We start from the raw sequence: 20,079 nt of genomic DNA, 5'->3' as shown, positions 1-20,079 counted from the left end.
TAATAATGACTTATTCTTCCCCCCACTGGTGTTGTGTGGAGGGGGTGAGTGACATGTGAGTCACTGCTTAGTAGTAGGGGTTTTGGGGCTTTGAAATTTTCCTCTATTCCTAGGGAATTGCCCTCCTCTATATTGTCCCCGAAAACCTCCTCTGTACTGTCCCTGGTAACTGAACGGTGTTGCCTGTGAGGTGCTGGCTTGTGTGCTCTGACCCCGAAACCCCCCTCTAAAGGGTGTTTTACGGAATGTGCTGTAATTCCCTCTGCTCTGCGGGGAGTAGAGTGCACCCATGGCTTTAGCAGTGTCCGTGTCTTTTTTGAGTTTCTCAATCGCTGTGTCCACTTCTGGACCGAACAGTTCTTTTTCGTTAAAAGGCATATTGAGAACTGCTTGCTGAATCTCTGGTTTAAATCCAGACGTTCGGAGCCATGCATGCCTTCTGATAGTTACAGATGTATTAATTGTCCGTGCAGCTGTATCTGCAGCGTCCATGGAGGAGCGGATTTGGTTGTTGGAAATGGTCTGTCCCTCCTCAACCACTTGTTTTGCCCTATTTTGTAGGTCCTTGGGCAGATGGTCAATGAGATGTTGCATCTCATCCCAATGGGCTCTGTCATAGCGCGCAAGTAGTGCCTGGGAGTTAGCGATGCGCCACTGGTTTGCAGCTTGTGCTGCGACTCTTTTACCAGCTGCATCGAACTTGCGGCTTTCTTTATCTGGGGGTGGTGCATCTCCAGATGTGTGGGAGTTGGCCCTTTTCCTAGCTGCTCCTACAACGACAGAGTCTGGTGGCAGCTGTGTAGTGATGAAAGCCGGGTCTGTAGGAGGCGCCTTATACTTTTTTTCCACTCTTGGTGTGATTGCCCTACTTTTGACCGGCTCCTTAAAGATTTCTTTTGCGTGCCGGAGCATACCAGGGAGCATAGGCAGGCTTTGGTAGGAGCTGTGGGTGGAGGAGAGTGTGTTTAAAAGTCATCCTCGACCTGTTCTGAGTGGAGGCTTACATTGTGAAATTGTGCTGCTCTAGCCACCACTTGAGAATACGCAGTGCTGTCCTCTGGTGGAGATGGCTTCGTAGGGTATGCCTCCGGACTGTTATCTGACACTGGGGCGTCGTATAAGTCCCATGCGTCTTGATCTTGGTCACCCTGGCTCATGGTGGTGTGAGCTGGGGAATGTGATGGAGTTTGTGCTGGTGAGACGTTAATCACAGGTGGAGGAGAGGGTGGTGGGGTAACTTTTTTCACCACTTTTGTTTGTGGTGTTTGTTCAGTTTGGAACTCCAATCTTCTCTTTCTTCTAATAGGGGGAAGGGTGCTTATTTTTCCTGTCCCCTGCTGTATGAAAATACGCTTTTGCGTATGGTCTACATCCGTTGAGTGTAGTTCTTCCTCAAACCTATGCTTTTGCATTTGGGAGGTTAGCGAGTGCTCTTCTGTATAAGAGCCTGAAACTGGGTTGGTTGCAGTTTGTTTTGGCACCGAAACCCTGTCTGCATCTTTTTTCGGCTCCGAGGTGACTTTTCTTTTTCGGGGCCGAAACCTCTCGGCGTCGATCTTCTTCGGTGCCGCTGTCTCGGCGTCGAGCCGTGTCTACACCGGTATCTCGGTGTCGATGCTTGTCTCCAGCACTTTCTCGGTCCCGAGAAGGCTGCGTGCCGGTGTCTCGACCGGAGTCGGACGATCTCGGCACTGTTTGGGCCTTTTTCGGTGCCGACGGTCGGTCACCGAATTTATGGGTCGAGCCATGGCCTGGTGGCAGTGGCGTCCCCTGGGCCTTGTAAATCTTCTTCTGAGTGGTTTTCGACGTCTTACTCACGGTTTGTGTATCGTCGAATCCTTCGGAGTCCGATTCTTGGATCGAAAAGGTTCCCTCCTCTTCTTGTTCCTCGAACTCCCGGTGGGCTGTCGGCGCGGACGCCATCTGAAGTCTTCTGGCTCGACGGTCTCGGAGAGTTTTTCGGGACCGGAACGCACGACAGGCCTCGCAGGTGTCTTCACTGTGCTCAGGTGACAGGCACAGGTTGCAGACCAAGTGTTGGTCTGTATAGGGGTATTTATTGTGGCATTTGGGACAGAAACGGAACGGGGTCCGTTCCATCGGCGTTCTTCTGCACGCGGTCGGGCCGACCAGGCCCCGACGGGGGATCAAAAAAATTACCCCGAAGGGCACCGGAGCTCTTCGATCTTAGACGCGGTGTTGAATCTAACTACGCCGACCCCGAACGCAACAATACCGACGAAAATCTTCCGAAATTAGCTATCTTTCCGTTCCGAAACTCGGAGCGACAGGAACACGTCCGAACCCGATGGCGGAAAAAAAACAATCGAAGATGGAGTCGACGCCCATGCGCAATGGAGACAAAAGGAGGAGTCACTCGGTCCCGTGACTCGAAAGACTTCTTCGAAGAAAAACAACTTGTAACACTCCGGCCCAACACCAGATGGCGAGCTATGCAAAACATGCGTATCTACAGCGACAGATGCCATCGAACACATGGTTAGCTCTGGCTCCCCTTCTCTATTAGGACGTGATTAGAATACAGTGCAGCAGATGGTATCTAAGATGACAGAGAGCTTACCCTCCAGAAGCAGCAGCATGCAGGCAGGTTCTGCCGAGGTTGTCAGCTGTGTTGATGTCGAAGCCTGCCGACAGAACATGCTCGTTGCTCAGCGACGAAACTATACTGTACAACTGACCTGTGCAAGAAAGAGGCCAAAAGGAAAGAAGTTGACAATGGGCCATCGGCATAGCAAAGAAGCGCAAACTGGCTTGTAAGAAACACGATGTAGATACCACTCACCTGAGGAAAGTAACTTACGACAGCAATCTGAAAACCCAAAAAGAACAGCCAAATGCAGGGGAAACATGCCCTGGATGCCACGCCTGAGAGATAAAGAGATCGATGTAAGGCAGGCCTCATTTCATACAAACTTTCATGCAGCTGCTGTAAAAACCACCAACTTGCTGCTAGAGTTCCAATAAATACACATCAAAAAACACCCTTCACTTATCCTGCATCAGTGCTCACATAAAGTAACCATCTCCTGACAAATTGGTAAATCAACAAAAAATATTTCATTTTCAGACTGACGCATCATCTTATAAATGAATTATGTGCTGTATGCTAAAAATCAGCCAAAAATACCCCTACAAACTATTAAGAAGAAATACAGTTTTTAAAGAAAAACATTTAATTAGTTACCCAAGAAACAGCAATTCATTAATCTGCTATAAAAGACTGAGGAATTGGAAGAGCAGTGGGAATATGGAAACCTAACAGGTGGAAAAATACAAAGGACAGGAAGTAAGAACAATGAAGCACAATAACAAACCAAAAGAATGGCCTATGTAAGAAAGAAGGCCACAAAGCACCTTTCATGCCTTCTTCAGTCACTTAGAGGGGGTGAAGGGGAATGCTGCCTTGTAACCTGGAATACTTTAAAAACCGCAATGTACTTAAAAAGTTGTTCTTAACATTTCTGTAATGAAATGCCTCCTTGGCATGGTTACCCCCTGACTGTTTGCCTTTGCTGATGCTAAGTTTTGATTTGAAAGTGGGCTGAGGCCTGCTAACCAGGCCCGAGCACCAGTGTTCTTTCCCTAACCTGTACTTTTGTTTCCACAATTGGCACACCCTGGCATCCAGGTAAGTCCCTTGTAACTGGTACCCCTGGTACCAAGGGCCCTGATGCCAAGGAAGGTCTCTAAGGGCTGCAGCATGTCTTATGCCACCCTGGGGACCCCTCACTCAGCACAGACACACTGCTTGCCAGCTTGTGTGTGCTAGTGAGGACAAAACGAGTAAGTCGACATGGCACTCCCCTCAGGGTGCCATGCCAACCTCACACTGCCTATGCAGTATAGATAAGTCACCCCTCTAGCAGCCCTTACAGCCCTAAGGCAGGGTCCACTATACCATAGGTGAGGGCATAAGTGCATGAGCACTATGCCCCTACAGTGTCTAAGCAAAACCTTAGACATTGTAAGTGCAGGGTAGCCATAAGAACATATGGCCTGGAGTCTGTCATGCACGAACTCCACAGCACCATAATGGCTACACTGAAAACTGTGAAGTTTGGTATCAAACTTCTCAGCACAATAAATGCACACTGATGCCAGTGTACATTTTATTGTAACATACACCTCAGAGGGCACCTTAGAGGTGCCCCCTGAAACCTTAACCGACTATCCGTGTAGGCTGACTAGTTCTAGCAGCCTGCCACACACCAGACATGTTGCTGGCCACATGGGGAGAGTGCCTTTGTCACTCTGTGGCTAGTAACAAAGCCTGTACTGGGTGGAGGTGCTTCACACCTCCCCCTGCAGGAACTGTAACACCTGGCGGTGAGCCTCAAAGGCTCACCCCCTTTGTTACAGCACCACAGGGCACTCCAGCTAGTGGAGTTGCCTGCCCCCTCTGGCCACGGCCCCACTTTTGGCAGCAAGGCCGGAGGAGATAATGAGAAAAACAAGGAGGAGTCACTGGCCAGTCAGGACAGCCCCTCAGGTGACTGACTTTTAGAAATCCTCCATCTTGCAGATGGAGGATTCCCCCAATAGGGATAGGAATGTGCCCCCCCGCCCCTTGGGAGGAGGCACAAAGAGGGTGTACCCACCCTCAAGGCTAGTAGCCATTGGCTACTAACCCCCCCAGACCTAAACACGCTGTAGGAAGTTGGCTCTGTATGTGCTATTTCAAAGTAAGGAATAGCATGCACAGAGTCCAAGGGTTCCCCTTAGAGGTAAAATAGTGGTAAAAAGAGATAATACTAATGCTCTATTTTTTGGTAGTGTGGTCGAGCAATAGGCTTATCCAAGGAGTAGTGTTAAGCATTTGTTGTACATACACATAGACAATAAATGAGGTACACACACTCAGAGACAAATCCAGCCAATAGGTTTTTGTATAGAAAAATATCTTTTCTTAGTTTATTTTAAGAACCACAGGTTCAAATTCTACATGTAATATCTCATTCGAAAGGTATTGCAGGTAAGTACTTTAGGAACTTCAAATCATCAAAATTGCATGTATACTTTTCAAGTTATTCACAAATAGCTGTTTTAAAAGTGGACACTTAGTGCAATTTTCACAGTTCCTAGGGGAGGTAAGTATTTGTTAGGTTAACCAGGTAAGTAAGACACTTACAGGGCTTAGTTCTTGGTCCAAGGTAGCCCACCGTTGGGGGTTCAGAGCAACCCCAAAGTCACCACACCAGCAGCTCAGGGCCGGTCAGGTGCAGAGTTCAAAGTGGTGCCCAAAACACATAGGCTAGAATGGAGAGAAGGGGGTGCCCCGGTTCCGGTCTGCTTGCAGGTAAGTACCCGCGTCTTCGGAGGGCAGACCAGGGGGGTTTTGTAGGGCACCGGGGGGGACACAAGCCCACACAGAAATTTCACCCTCAGCGGCGCGGGGGCGGCCGGGTGCAGTGTAGAAACAAGCGTCGGGTTCGTAATGGAAGTCAATGGGAGATCTCGGGATCTCTTCAGCGCTGCAGGTAGGCAAGGGGGGGGGGGTTCCTCGGGGAAACCTCCACTTGGGCAAGGGAGAGGGACTCCTGGGGGTCACTTCTTCAGGTCCTGGGGGCTGCGGGTGCAGGGTCTCTCCCAGGTGTCGGGATTTTGGATTCCAAGAGTCGCGGTCAGGGGAAGCCTCGGGATTCCCTCTGCAGGCGGCGCTGTGGGGGCTCAGGGGGGACAGGTTTTGGTACTCACAGTATCAGAGTAGTCCTGGGGTCCCTCCTGAGGTGTCGGATCTCCACCAGCCGAGTCGGGGTCGCCGGGTGCAGTGTTGCAAGTCTCACGCTTCTTGCGGGGAGCTTGCAGGGTTCTTTAAAGCTGCTGGAAACAAAGTTGCAGCTTTTCTTGGAGCAGGTCCGCTGTCCTCGGGAGTTTCTTGTCTTTTCGAAGCAGGGGCAGTCCTCAGAGGATGTCGAGGTCGCTGGTCCCTTTGGAAGGCGTCGCTGGAGCAGGATCTTTGGAAGGTAGGAGACAGGCCGGTGAGTTTCTGGAGCCAAGGCAGTTGTCGTCTTCTGGTCTTCCGCTGCAGGGGTTTTCAGCTAGGCAGTCCTTCTTCTTGTAGTTGCAGGAATCTAATTTTCTAGGGTTCAGGGTAGCCCTTAAATACTAAATTTAAGGGCGTGTTTAGGTCTGGGGGGTTAGTAGCCAATGGCTACTAGACCTGAGGGTGGGTACACCCTCTTTGTGCCTCCTCCCAAGGGGAGGGGGTCACAATCCTAACCCTATTGGGGGAATCCTCCATCTGCAAGATGGAGGATTTCTAAAAGTTAGAGTCACTTCAGCTCAGGACACCTTAGGGGCTGTCCTGACTGGTCAGTGACTCCTCCTTGTTTTTCTCATTATCTTCTCCGGCCTTGCCGCCAAAAGTGGGGCCTGGCCGGAGGGGGCGGGCAACTCCACTAGCTGGAGTGTCCTGCTGGGTTGGCACAAAGGAGGTGAGCCTTTGAGGCTCACCGCCAGGTGTGACAATTCCTGCCTGGGGGAGGTGTTAGCATCTCCACCCAGTGCAGGCTTTGTTACTGGCCTCAGAGTGACAAAGGCACTCTCCCCATGGGGCCAGCAACATGTCTCGGTTTGTGGCAGGCTGCTAAAACTAGTCAGCCTACACAGATAGTCGGTTAAGTTTCAGGGGGCACCTCTAAGGTGCCCTCTGTGGTGTATTTTACAATAAAATGTACACTGGCATCAGTGTGCATTTATTGTGCTGAGAAGTTTGATACCAAACTTCCCAGTTTTCAGTGTAGCCATTATGGTGCTGTGGAGTTCGTGTTTGACAAACTCCCAGACCATATACTCTTATGGCTACCCTGCACTTACAATGTCTAAGGTTTTGTTTAGACACTGTAGGGGTACCATGCTCATGCACTGGTACCCTCACCTATGGTATAGTGCACCCTGCCTTAGGGCTGTAAGGCCTGCTAGAGGGGTGTCTTACCTATACTGCATAGGCAGTGAGAGGCTGGCATGGCACCCTGAGGGGAGTGCCATGTCGACTTACTCGTTTTGTCCTCACTAGCACACACAAGCTGGCAAGCAGTATGTCTGTGCTGAGTGAGAGGTCTCCAGGGTGGCATAAGACATGCTGCAGCCCTTAGAGACCTTCCTTGGCATCAGGGCCCTTGGTACTAGAAGTACCAGTTACAAGGGACTTATCTGGATGCCAGGGTCTGCCAATTGTGGATACAAAAGTACAGGTTAGGGAAAGAACACTGGTGCTGGGGCCTGGTTAGCAGGCCTCAGCACACTTTCAATTGTAAACATAGCATCAGCAAAGGCAAAAAGTCAGGGGGCAACCATGCCAAGGAGGCATTTCCTTACACAACCCCCCCCCAAACGAAAGAGGATGAGACTAACCTTTCCCAAGAGAGTCTTCATTTTCTAAGTGGAAGAACCTGGAAAGGCCATCTGCATTGGCATGGGCAGTCCCAGGTCTGTGTTCCACTATAAAGTCCATTCCCTGTAGGGAGATGGACCACCTCAACAGATTAGGATTTTCACCTTTCATTTGCATCAGCCATTTGAGAGGTCTGTGGTCAGTTTGAACTAGGAAGTGAGTCCCAAAGAGGTATGGTCTCAGCTTCTTCAGGGACCAAACCACAGCAAAGGCCTCCCTCTCAATGGCACTCCAACGCTGCTCCCTGGGGAGTAACCTCCTGCTAATGAAAGCAACAGGCTGGTCAAGGCCATCATCATTTGTTTGGGACAAAACTGCCCCTATCCCATGTTCAGAGGCATCAGTCTGCACAATGAACTGCTTAGAATAATCTGGAGCTTTTAGAACTGGTGCTGAGCACATTGCCTGTTTCAGGGTGTCAAAGGCCTGTTGGCATTCCACAGTCCAGTTCACTTTCTTGGGCATTTTCTTGGAGGTGAGTTCAGTGAGGGCTGTCACAATGGATCCATATCCCTTCACAAACCTCCTGTAATACCCAGTCAAGCCAAGGAATGCCCTGACTTGAGTCTGGGTTTTTGGAGCTACCCAGTCCAGAATAGTCTGGATCTTGGGTTGGAGTGGCTGAACTTGGCCTCCACCTACAAGGTGGCCCAAGTAAACCACAGTTCCCTGCCCTATCTGGCATTTGGATGCCTTGATAGAGAGGCCTGCAGATTGCAGAGCCTTCAAAACCTTCTTCAGGTGGACCAGGTGATCCTGCCAGGTGGAGCTAAAGACAGCAATATCATCAAGATAAGCTGTGCTAAAGGACTCCAAGCCAGCAAGGACTTGATTCACCAACCTTTGGAAGGTGGCAGGGGCATTCTTTAAACCAAAGGGCATAACAGTAAACTGATAATGCCCATCAGGTGTGGAGAATGCTGTTTTCTCTTTTGCTCCAGGTGCCATTTTTATTTGCCAGTACCCTGCTGTCAAGTCAAAGGTACTTAAGAATTTGGCAGCACCTAATTTATCTATGAGCTCATCAGCTCTAGGAATTGGATGAGCATCTGTCTTGGTGACAGAATTGAGCCCCCTGTAGTCCACACAAAACCTCATCTCTTTCTTTCCATCTTTGGTGTGAGGTTTGGGGACTAAGACCACTGGGCTAGCCCAGGGGCTGTCAGAGCGCTCAATTACTCCCAATTCCAGCATCTTGTGGACTTCCACCTTGATGCTTTCCTTAACATGGTCAGACTGTCTAAAGATTTTGTTTTTGACAGGCATGCTGTCTCCTGTGTCCACATCATGGGTACACAGGTGTGTCTGACCAGGGGTTAAGGAGAAGAGTTCAGGAAACTGTTGTAGGACTCTCCTACAATCAGCTTGCTGTTGGCCAGAGAGGGTGTCTGAGTAGATCACTCCATCTACTGTGCCATCTTTTGGGTCTGATGACAGAAGATCAGGGAGAGGTTCACTCTCTGCCTCCTGATCCTCATCTGTTACCATCAACAGATTCACATCAGCCCTGTCATGGAAGAGCTTAAGGCGGTTCACATGGATCACCCTCTTGGGGCTCCTGCTTGTGCCCAGGTCCACCAGGTAGGTGACCTGACTCTTCCTTTCTAGTACTGGGTAAGGGCCACTCCATTTGTCCTGGAGTGCCCTGGGAGCCACAGGCTCCAGAACCCAGACTTTCTGCCCTGGTTGGAACTCAACCAGTGCAGCCTTTTGGTCATACCAAAACTTCTGGAGCTGTTGGCTGGCCTCAAGGTTTTTGGTTGCCTTTTCCATGTACTCTGCCATTCTAGAGCGAAGGCCAAGTACATAGTCCACTATGTCCTGTTTAGGCTCATGGAGAGGTCTCTCCCAGCCTTCTTTAACAAGGGCAAGTGGTCCCCTTACAGGATGACCAAACAGAAGTTCAAAGGGTGAGAATCCTACTCCCTTCTGTGGCACCTCTCTGTAAGCGAAAAGCAGGCATGGCAAGAGGACATCCCATCTCCTTTTGAGTTTTTCTGGGAGCCCCATGATCATGCCCTTTAATGTCTTGTTGAATCTCTCAACTAAGCCATTAGTTTGTGGATGGTATGGTGTAGTGAATTTATAAGTCACCCCACACTCATTCCACATGTGCTTTAGGTATGCTGACATGAAGTTGGTACCTCTGTCAGACACCACCTCCTTAGGGAAACCCACTCTGGTAAAGATACCAATGAGGGCCTTGGCTACTGCAGGGGCAGTAGTCGACCTAAGGGGAATAGCTTCAGGATACCTGGTAGCATGATCCACTACTACCAGGATATACATATTTCCTGAGGCTGTGGGAGGTTCCAGTGGACCAACTATGTCCACACCCACTCTTTCAAAGGGAACCCCCACCACTGGAAGTGGAATGAGGGGGGCCTTTGGATGTCCACCTGTCTTACCACTGGCTTGACAGGTGGGGCAGGAGAGGCAAAACTCCTTAACCATGTTGGACATATTGGGCCAGTAGAAGTGGTTGACTAACCTCTCCCACGTCTTGGTTTGTCCCAAATGTCCAGCAAGGGGAATGTCATGGGCCAATGTTAGGATGAACTTCCTGAACAGCTGAGGCACTACCACTCTCCTAGTGGCACCAGGTTTGGGGTCTCTGGCCTCAGTGTACAGGAGTCCATCTTCCCAATAGACCCTATGCGTTCCAGTTTTCTTGCCTTTGGACTCTTCAGCAGCTTGCTGCCTAAGGCCTTCAAGAGAGGGACAGGTTTCTTGTCCCTTACACAGCTCCTCCCTTGAGGGTCCCCCTGGGCCTAAGAGCTCAACCTGATAAGGTTCAAGCTCCAAAGGCTCAGTTCCCTCAGAGGGCAGAACTTCTTCCTGAGAAGAGAGGTTCCCTTTCTTTTGCTGTGTTGTAGTTGGTTTCCCAACTGACTTTCCTGTTCTCTTGGTAGGCTGGGCCATTCTTCCAGACTCCAGCTCTACTTGTTCACCCTGTGCCTTGCATTGTGCTCTTGTTTTCACACACACCAGTTCAGGGATACCCAGCATTGCTGCATGGGTTTTTAGTTCTACCTCAGCCCATGCTGAGGACTCCAGGTCATTTCCAAGCAGACAGTCCACTGGGATATTTGAGGAGACCACCACCTGTTTCAGGCCATTGACCCCTCCCCATTCTAAAGTAACCATTGCCATGGGATGTACTTTTCTCTGATTGTCAGCGTTGGTGACTGTGTAAGTTTTTCCAGTCAGGTATTGGCCAGGGGAAACCAGTTTCTCTGTCACCATGGTGACACTGGCACCTGTATCCCTCAGGCCCTCTATTCTAGTCCCATTAATTAAGAGTTGCTGTCTGTATTTTTGCATGTTAGGCGGCCAGACAGCTAGTGTGGCTAAATCCACCCCACCCTCAGAAACTAGAGTAGCTTCAGTGTGGACCCTGATTTGCTCTGGGCACACTGTTGATCCCACTTGGAGACTAGCCATACCAGTGTTACCTGGATGGGAGTTTGGAGTGGAACCTTTCTTGGGACAGGCCTTGTCTCCAGTTTGGTGTCCATGCTGTTTACAGCTATGACACCAGGCCTTTTTGGGATCAAAGTTTTTACCCTTGTACCCATTGTTCTGTGAAGAGGCTCTGGGCCCACCCTCCTGTGCAGGTTTTTGGGGGCCTGTAGAAGACTCTTTACTATTTTTAGTTTTGGTTGTCTCATCACCCTTCCCCTGGGGAGTCTTTGTGACCCCTTTCTTTTGGTCACCCCCTGTTGAAGTCTTGGACACCCTTGTCTTGACCCAATGGTCCGCCTTCTTTCCCAATTCTTGGGGAGAAATTGGGCCTAGGTCTACCAGATGCTGATGCAGTTTATCATTGAAACAATTACTCAATAGGTGTTCCTTCACAAATAAATTGTACAGCCCATCATAATTACTTACACCACTGCCTTGAATCCAACCATCTAGTGTTTTCACTGAGTAGTCAACAAAGTCAACCCAGGTCTGGCTCGAGGATTTTTGAGCCCCCCTGAACCTAATCCTGTATTCCTCAGTGGAGAATCCAAAGCCCTCAATCAGGGTACCCTTCATGAGGTCATAAGATTCTGCATCTTTTCCAGAGAGTGTGAGGAGTCTATCCCTACACTTTCCAGTGAACATTTCCCAAAGGAGAGCACCCCAGTGAGATCTGTTCACTTTTCTGGTTACACAAGCCCTCTCAAAAGCTGTGAACCATTTGGTGATGTCATCACCATCTTCATATTTAGTTACAATCCCTTTAGGGATTTTCAACATGTCAGGAGAATCTCTGACCCTATTTATGTTGCTGCCACCATTGATGGGTCCTAGGCCCATCTCTTGTCTTTCCCTTTCTATGGCTAGGAGCTGTCTCTCTAAAGCCAATCTTTTGGCCATCCTGGCTAACAGGAGGTCATCTTCACTGAGAGCATCCTCAGTGATTTCAGAAATGTGGGACCCTCCTGTGAGGGACTCACTATTTCTGACTAACACAGTTGGAGACAGGACTTGAGGGGTCCTGTTCTCCCTATTTAGGACTGGAGGAGGGACATTGGCCTCCAAGTCACTAATTTCTTCCTCTGTGAGGTCATCATCAGAGGGGTTGGCTTTTTCAAACTCTGCCAACAGCTCCTGGAGCTGAATTTTGGTAGGTCTGGAGCCAATGGTTATTTTTTTGATATTACAGAGAGACCTTAGCTCCCTCATCTTAAGATGGAGGTAAGGTGTGGTGTCGAGTTCCACCACCTGCATCTCTGTATCAGACATTATTCTGCTAAGAGTTGGAATACTTTTTTAAGAATCTAAAACTGTTTCTAGAATCTAATTCAAAACTTTTAACAAACTTTTAAACTCTAAAAAGACAATGCTAAACAGGGACTTAACACACAAGGCCCTAGCAGGACTTTTAAGAATTTAGAAAACTTTCAAATTGCAAAAATGAATTTCTAATGACAATTTTGGAATTTGTCGTGTGATCAGGTATTGGCTGAGTAGTCCAGCAAATGCAAAGTCTTGTACCCCACCGCTGATCCACCAATGTAGGAAGTTGGCTCTGTATGTGCTATTTCAAAGTAAGGAATAGCATGCACAGAGTCCAAGGGTTCCCCTTAGAGGTAAAATAGTGGTAAAAAGAGATAATACTAATGCTCTATTTTGTGGTAGTGTGGTCGAGCAATAGGCTTATCCAAGGAGTAGTGTTAAGCATTTGTTGTACATACACATAGACAATAAATGAGGTACACACACTCAGAGACAAATCCAGCCAATAGGTTTTTGTATAGAAAAATATCTTTTCTTAGTTTATTTTAAGAACCACAGGTTCAAATTCTACATGTAATATCTCATTCGAAAGGTATTGCAGGTAAGTACTTTAGGAACTTCAAATCATCAAAATTGCATGTATACTTTTCAAGTTATTCACAAATAGCTGTTTTAAAAGTGGACACTTAGTGCAATTTTCACAGTTCCTAGGGGAGGTAAGTATTTGTTAGGTTAACCAGGTAAGTAAGACACCTACAGGGCTTAGTTCTTGGTCCAAGGTAGCCCACCGTTGGGGGTTCAGAGCAACCCCAAAGTCACCACACCAGCAGCTCAGGGCCGGTCAGGTGCAGAGTTCAAAGTGGTGCCCAAAACACATAGGCTAGAATGGAGAGAAGGGGGTGCCCCGGTTCCGGTCTGCTTGCAGGTAAGTACCCGCGTCTTCGGAGGGCAGACCAGGGGGGTTTTGTAGGGCACCGGGGGGGACACAAGCCCACACAGAAATTTCACCCTCAGCGGCGCGGGGGCGGCCGGGTGCAGTGTAGAAACAAGCGTCGGGTTCGTAATGGAAGATCTCAGGATCTCTTCAGCGCTGCAGGTAGGCAAGGGGGGGGGTTCCTCGGGGAAACCTCCACTTGGGCAAGGGAGAGGGACTCCTGGGGGTCACTTCTCCAGTGAAAGTCCGGTCCTTCAGGTCCTGGGGGCTGCGGGTGCAGGGTCTCTCCCAGGTGTCGGGATTTTGGATTCCAAGAGTCGCGGTCAGGGGAAGCCTCGGGATTCCCTCTGCAGGCGGCGCTGTGGGGGCTCAGGGGGGACAGGTTTTGGTACTCACAGTATCAGAGTAGTCCTGGGGTCCCTCCTGAGGTGTCGGATCTCCACCAGCCGAGTCGGGGTCGCCGGGTGCAGTGTTGCAAGTCTCACGCTTCTTGCGGGGAGCTTGCAGGGTTCTTTAAAGCTGCTGGAAACAAAGTTGCAGCTTTTCTTGGAGCAGGTCCGCTGTCCTCGGGAGTTTCTTGTCTTTTCGAAGCAGGGGCAGTCCTCAGAGGATGTCGAGGTCGCTGGTCCCTTTGGAAGGCGTCGCTGGAGCAGGATCTTTGGAAGGTAGGAGACAGGCCGGTGAGTTTCTGGAGCCAAGGCAGTTGTCGTCTTCTGGTCTTCCGCTGCAGGGGTTTTCAGCTAGGCAGTCCTTCTTCTTGAAGTTGCAGGAATCAAATTTTCTAGGGTTCAGGGTAGCCCTTAAATACTAAATTTAAGGGCGTGTTTAGGTCTGGGGGGTTAGTAGCCAATGGCTACTAGCCCTGAGGGTGGGTACACCCTCTTTGTGCCTCCTCCCAAGGGGAGGGGGTCACAATCCTAACCCTATTGGGGGAATCCTCCATCTGCAAGATGGAGGATTTCTAAAAGTTAGAGTCACTTCAGCTCAGGACACCTTAGGGGCTGTCCTGACTGGTCAGTGACTCCTTGTTTTTCTCATTATCTTCTCCGGCCTTGCCGCCAAAAGTGGGGCCTGGCCGGAGGGGGCGGGCAACTCCACTAGCTGGAGTGTCCTGCTGGGTTGGCACAAAGGAGGTGAGCCTTTGAGGCTCACCGCCAGGTGTGACAATTCCTGCCTGGGGGAGGTGTTAGCATCTCCACCCAGTGCAGGCTTTGTTACTGGCCTCAGAGTGACAAAGGCACTCTCCCCATGGGGCCAGCAACATGTCTCGGTTTGTGGCAGGCTGCTAAAACTAGTCAGCCTACACAGATAGTCGGTTAAGTTTCAGGGGGCACCTCTAAGGTGCCCTCTGTGGTGTATTTTACAATAAAATGTACACTGGCATCAGTGTGCATTTATTGTGCTGAGAAGTTTGATACCAAACTTCCCAGTTTTCAGTGTAGCCATTATGGTGCTGTGGAGTTCGTGTTTGACAAACTCCCAGACCATATACTCTTATGGCTACCCTGCACTTACAATGTCTAAGGTTTTGTTTAGACACTGTAGGGGTACCATGCTCATGCACTGGTACCCTCACCTATGGTATAGTGCACCCTGCCTTAGGGCTGTAAGGCCTGCTAGAGGGGTGTCTTACCTATACTGCATAGGCAGTGAGAGGCTGGCATGGCACCCTGAGGGGAGTGCCATGTCGACTTACTCGTTTTGTCCTCACTAGCACACACAAGCTGGCAAGCAGTGTGTCTGTGCTGAGTGAGAGGTCTCCAGGGTGGCATAAGACATGCTGCAGCCCTTAGAGACCTTCCTTGGCATCAGGGCCCTTGGTACTAGAAGTACCAGTTACAAGGGACTTATCTGGATGCCAGGGTCTGCCAATTGTGGATACAAAAGTACAGGTTAGGGAAAGAACACTGGTGCTGGGGCCTGGTTAGCAGGCCTCAGCACACTTTCAATTGTAAACATAGCATCAGCAAAGGCAAAAAGTCAGGGGGCAACCATGCCAAGGAGGCATTTCCTTACACACGCCCTTAAATTTAGTATTTAAGGGCTCCTCAGAACCTAGGAACTCAGATTCCTGCAACCTAAGAAGAAGAGGTCTGCTAAGCAGAAAAACCCTGCAGAGAAGACGGAGACACCAACTGCTTTGGCCCCAGCTCTACCGGCCTGTCTCCCCACTTCTAAAGACACTGCTCCAGCGACGCTTTCCCCAGGGACCAGCGACCTCTGAATCTTCAGAGGAATGCCCTGCTCTAGAAGGACCAAGAACGCCCGAGGACAGCGGCCCTGTTCACCAATGACTGCAACTTTGAAACAAAGAAGCAACTTTGAAACAACTTGCGTTTCCCGCCGGAAGCGTGAGACTTGACACACTGCACCCGACGCCCCCGGCTCGACTTGTGGAGAACAATCACTTCAGGGAGGACTCCCCGGCGACTGCGAGACCGTGAGTAGCCAGAGCTGCCCCCCCTGAGCCCCCACAGCGACGCCTGCAGAGGGAATCCCGAGGCTCTCCCTGACCGCGACTGCCTGCTTCTCAGATCCCGACGCCTGGTAAAGACTCTGCACCCGCAGCCCCCAGGACCTGAAGGATCCGAACTCCAGTGCAGGAGTGACCCCCAGTAGGCCCTCTCCCTTGCCCAGGTGGTGGCTACCCGAGGAGCACCCCCCCTTGCCTGCATCGCTGAAGAGACCCCTTGGCCTCCCATTGAAACCCCGACGCGTGTTTGCACACTGCACCCGGCCGCCCCTGTGCCGCTGAGGGTGTACTTTCTGTGCTGACTTGTGTCCCCCCCGGTGCTCTACAAAACCCCCCTGGTCTGCCCTCCGAAGACGCGGGTGCTTACCTGCTGGCAGACTGGAACCGGGGAACCCCCCTTCTCCATTGAAGCCTATGCGTTTTGGGCACCACTTTGATCTCTGCACCTGACCGGCCCTGAGCTGCTGGTGTGGTAACTTTGTGGTTGCTCTGAACCCCCAATGGTGGGCTACCTTGGACCCAAACTTGAACCCCGTAGGTGGTTTACTTACCTGCAAAAACTAACAAACTCTTACTCCCCCCAGGAACTGTTGAAAATTGCACTAAGTGTCTAGTTTTAAAATAGCTATATGTGATTTATGTGAAAACTGTATATGCTATTTTGATCATTCAAAGTTCCTAAAGTACTTACCTGCAATACCTTTCATTTGAAGTATTACATGTAAATCTTGAACCTATGGTTCTTAAAATAAACTAAGAAAATATATTTTTCTATACAAAAACCTATTGGCCTGGAATTGTCTCCGAGTGTGTGTTCCTCATTTATTGGTTGTGTATGTACAACAAATGCTGAACACTACTCCTTTGATAAGCCTATTGCTTGACCACACTACCACAAAATAGAGCATTAGTATTATCTCTTTTTGCCACTATCTTACCTCTAAGGGGAACCCTTGGACTCTGTGCATACTATTCCTTACTTTGAAATAGTGCATACAGAGCCAACTTCCTACAATTTCTTCGAGCACAAAAAATGGCAACTGAGAACAGAGACTCTCTTGCTCAGCAGTCTCACTGTTCCAAGTACTGATAGTTGGAAAATCTTGATCTCAGTCTCACCACAAAAACAGTATTTTTTATAATATGAGCTGAGGATGCAGCGCACTGAACAATCAAGGTGGTATGTGCCAGTTAATAAAGACACTTGTGAAAGTGCTCTGCTAGACATTAAGTCACAAAATAACATTTTAAGAGTGGCAAATGAACGAAGCCAGGCTCAAAGGCACTAAAATCAATCCCCATTCTCACCTTGCAGTGTCAGCACCATTCGTCATCAAAGTGCTTATGAGCAGCTCATGGCCGTATCTAGCAGCAACGTGGAGAGGTGTGTTGCCATACTTGTCGGCACAGTCGATCTCCCCACCTGCAGAAGAAAAAAAATGATCTTTCTAAACAAGGTGTTTCGACCATTAGCTCTCCGGCGAGTCCTACTCGCACTTCCAAACACCATTGTTAGATCCTGGATGACATTGTTGTCTGCAGATTGTGACCTCAGTTGACCTAGGATTGTGTTGTAACTGTTTTCTGGATGAAAGTCAACTGAAATAATTAAAAACAGCCCATCCTGCCAATCTATAGACATTGGTCGAGAGGCCGCGACTGGCAGCATGTAGAGTTACTCAAAAATGTCATATTTCTGAATTATTTCAGTAATATTTCATATTTGTAAATTAAATACAACCTTACAAAAGAGGATAAAAAAAGGATTGAATGTGGGTGAATGCTGCCTGAAAGTTCACCTGTACTATTCCCCTCTGGTAGATTTCCTCCTGCTTTTCCAAACTGCAGTGACATCTGTCTGCCACCCATATGGTGGGGCTTCTCAATTTCACTCTTTAGTAGTCCCCCGCAAGGGGGAGCCCCGCCCCCCCCCCCACCAAGTGTGCCCCCCCCCCCTCACCGGCTTGTAGATATTGATCCACCTGCGTTGCTCTCCTGCACAGTGAAAATACTGCACAATTTGCTTACATAATGTATGTAGATTGGCTGTCTTTTCAGGTGAGCATTTGTTTTTCTGAAATATATTTTCACATAATTAAAAAAAGAAGGGGGAAAAAAAAAAATTCGGGATGGACCATTCACTTCTGAGAGGAAGCAGATAAGGCGGACCTTGCCCCTGTAGGAATACCTCGCCTTTTCTCCCATTCCTACCACCTCCTACACCTTGGGGATGGGGTATGTCGCTCATCCCCAAACCTAGTAGTGCACCCCACTTTTATCTAAAGCCAGGCTTCCCTCTTGTACCATATCTATTCTTCTGCCAAGATCGGCGATAGGGAAAAGTGCCTGTAGTGTGACACTGCTGGTCAATTCACCTTTAATAAGTCCTTCTCATTTAATTCACAGTACACCACAGAAAAATTATTTTAACTGGGAGTCCGGCTATCTTCAAGTACTGTCATATTCACAGCTCTGCTGGAAAGCCCTGCTGGACAGTGGGACTGCAATAAGGCCATTCATAACACGGCCATATTTTTTATTCAACACAAAGTGCATGGACCTGTATGCGGTGCGGTGCTGTGGCACTGTTGTGCTTTGCAGGCATCCCGCCTGGCACGGAGTGCTTCTGAGGAGGAAGTTGCAAGAGTCTAGAAAATAGCAGCAATGTAAAGCTACATACCATTCTGTATGAGGATCTGAGAACGTGTAAACCTTCCGTGGATGGCAGCCATGTGCAGCGGACTCTTCCCTTCTTTACTCTGTGGAAGCAAAGTGTCAGCCAACTTAGATGAAGGAGTGGCAGCAGCATATGTTTCAGCATATGCCTCTGCCTTAGCACATGAGCAGATAATGGTATCACCTATGACCGAGATATTGTGATATAAATTGAGAACCATTACTTTTTAAGTATTATGTTACAAGCCTAAGTTTGCCTAAAAATTATCCATTCTCTTTTAGAGCCGAAAACCATGCAGGATACCAATTTCAATTTTTTTGAATGGCAGTTAAACTATGTGTCATTTGCAAAGACAAAAAATATGTGACACAAATGACGTACCTATTACAACAGATTATACAGTGATCAGTATAGGAAGCTTAGGGCACTTTACAAAAACATTAGCATTAACAGAAAGTAAGTCTCTCCACTGTTTCCCAATACAAAAAAGCAGAAACTTCACTTTCTCCCAGGAACACATGCATCACACTGTTGGGCAATGTAGTGGATCCTATTTAGTTTTAATGGGAATCAGGAGTTTAGCTTAGCCTTTGGCTTGCAGGCCTTTGGCCCCCAGTCACCTAGTGACTTTTAACCTACTTAGCCTGCTCTGTTTTAGGACATTTATTTAATTATTTCTTCCAAGATGACTGTCATGTTTATAGTTAGAAAGATGTTTTAGTTTCACGTTATCAGTGCCACAGTGCAAAGGCGTCACTATCAGTGTCAAAGATAAATGAGATACGTAGGTATTTACATCATGTACTTTCTCACTTTCGTGTGACAGTAACATAGTGTACCTTGTCAGAGAATTGTTTATGTAACTGCCGCCCCAAGTATGCCTTATCTATTGTTTGGGAACATACCTGCATCAGGGTCCTACAAGATCTATATAAATACATCTCATGCAGACAAGATAATCAGAGGGATTCCTACCAGATGCCTTCAATGCTATCTGTGCTACACACCACCTTGATGCAGACCCAGTCTTTGTGTCCCCACGGAGTCTGATCTAGAGACCTCATTCCAAGGTAACACGGATTGGGGGGGGCTCTCCTCTTGGACATGGTACTGGTAGATTAGGTTTAACAAACCTAGCTCTCTGTAGGTTAGAGATTAGGTTCACCATGTTAGGGTAGTAGGTCCCATTTCACATCTATTTCATATTAAATGTTATTGCAAGATGGTGGGGGTCTTTGTATTCCTGACACTTGTTTTTACCATTCTGTTTCTTACTTTGTTCAGTATCCTAGTCATTGCAGCCCATGCAAGCTACAATAGATTGTAGTCTTGTTAATAAAACATATTGAAAACTTTACTGCATCTCTTTCATTGCCTGTGTGTGAACGAAACAAGTTGCTCATGTGAGAAAAGGGTAATCGCCATTTAACCACGACCTCCCTGAGATGTTGCACTTTTGAGTCCATGCATAAAGACTGCCACAAATCTATTACTGTTAGGGATTTTTGGTGAGGTACTGCTTGTGAGCCAGGAGGGTTGGGCTGACAGTTGCAACTTGTTGAAGGACTGGCCTAGTTACCTACATACAAATATGCTGTCATCCCTAAATCAGCAGTCTTGCCTAGAGCAAGAGTCAAACAATGACAGTAACACTCCTCAAATGTTCTTACATAAGGAGATCGCTGCAGCCGCACTCAGTGTTTGGATTATCAAACATTTGTAATGCAATTGTGTGAAGTGCCATATTGGCATGTACAATTTGTGGTCTACGCTGCAACATTTACATGTAGCTATTGTATAAAGTAATAATGATTATCAAACTGTTAAAGATATGTTGCAGAACATCTGAGAAA

General features: G+C 48.4%; 1 protein-coding gene across 4 annotated transcripts in view; it reads right to left on the bottom strand.

Annotated features, from left to right (window-relative positions):
* Positions 1 to 20,079, bottom strand: part of ANKRD52 (ankyrin repeat domain 52) — a 664,467-nt gene that overhangs the window by 567,752 nt on the left and 76,636 nt on the right. For all 4 annotated transcript variants that reach the window (XM_069230557.1, XM_069230556.1, XM_069230555.1 and 1 more), the window contains 4 exons: positions 18,230 to 18,308; positions 16,858 to 16,972; positions 2,804 to 2,886; positions 2,582 to 2,699 (listed from right to left, as the gene is read on the bottom strand). In XM_069230557.1, coding sequence (XP_069086658.1) covers positions 2,582 to 2,699; positions 2,804 to 2,886; positions 16,858 to 16,972; positions 18,230 to 18,308 — 395 coding nt within the window. The remainder of the gene's footprint in view (positions 1 to 2,581; positions 2,700 to 2,803; positions 2,887 to 16,857; positions 16,973 to 18,229; positions 18,309 to 20,079) is intronic.

This window comes from Pleurodeles waltl, chromosome 4_2 (genome assembly GCF_031143425.1).
Source record: "Pleurodeles waltl isolate 20211129_DDA chromosome 4_2, aPleWal1.hap1.20221129, whole genome shotgun sequence".
Lineage (NCBI taxonomy): Eukaryota > Metazoa > Chordata > Amphibia > Caudata > Salamandridae > Pleurodeles > Pleurodeles waltl.
This window is presented reverse-complemented; position numbering and strand designations above follow the sequence as displayed.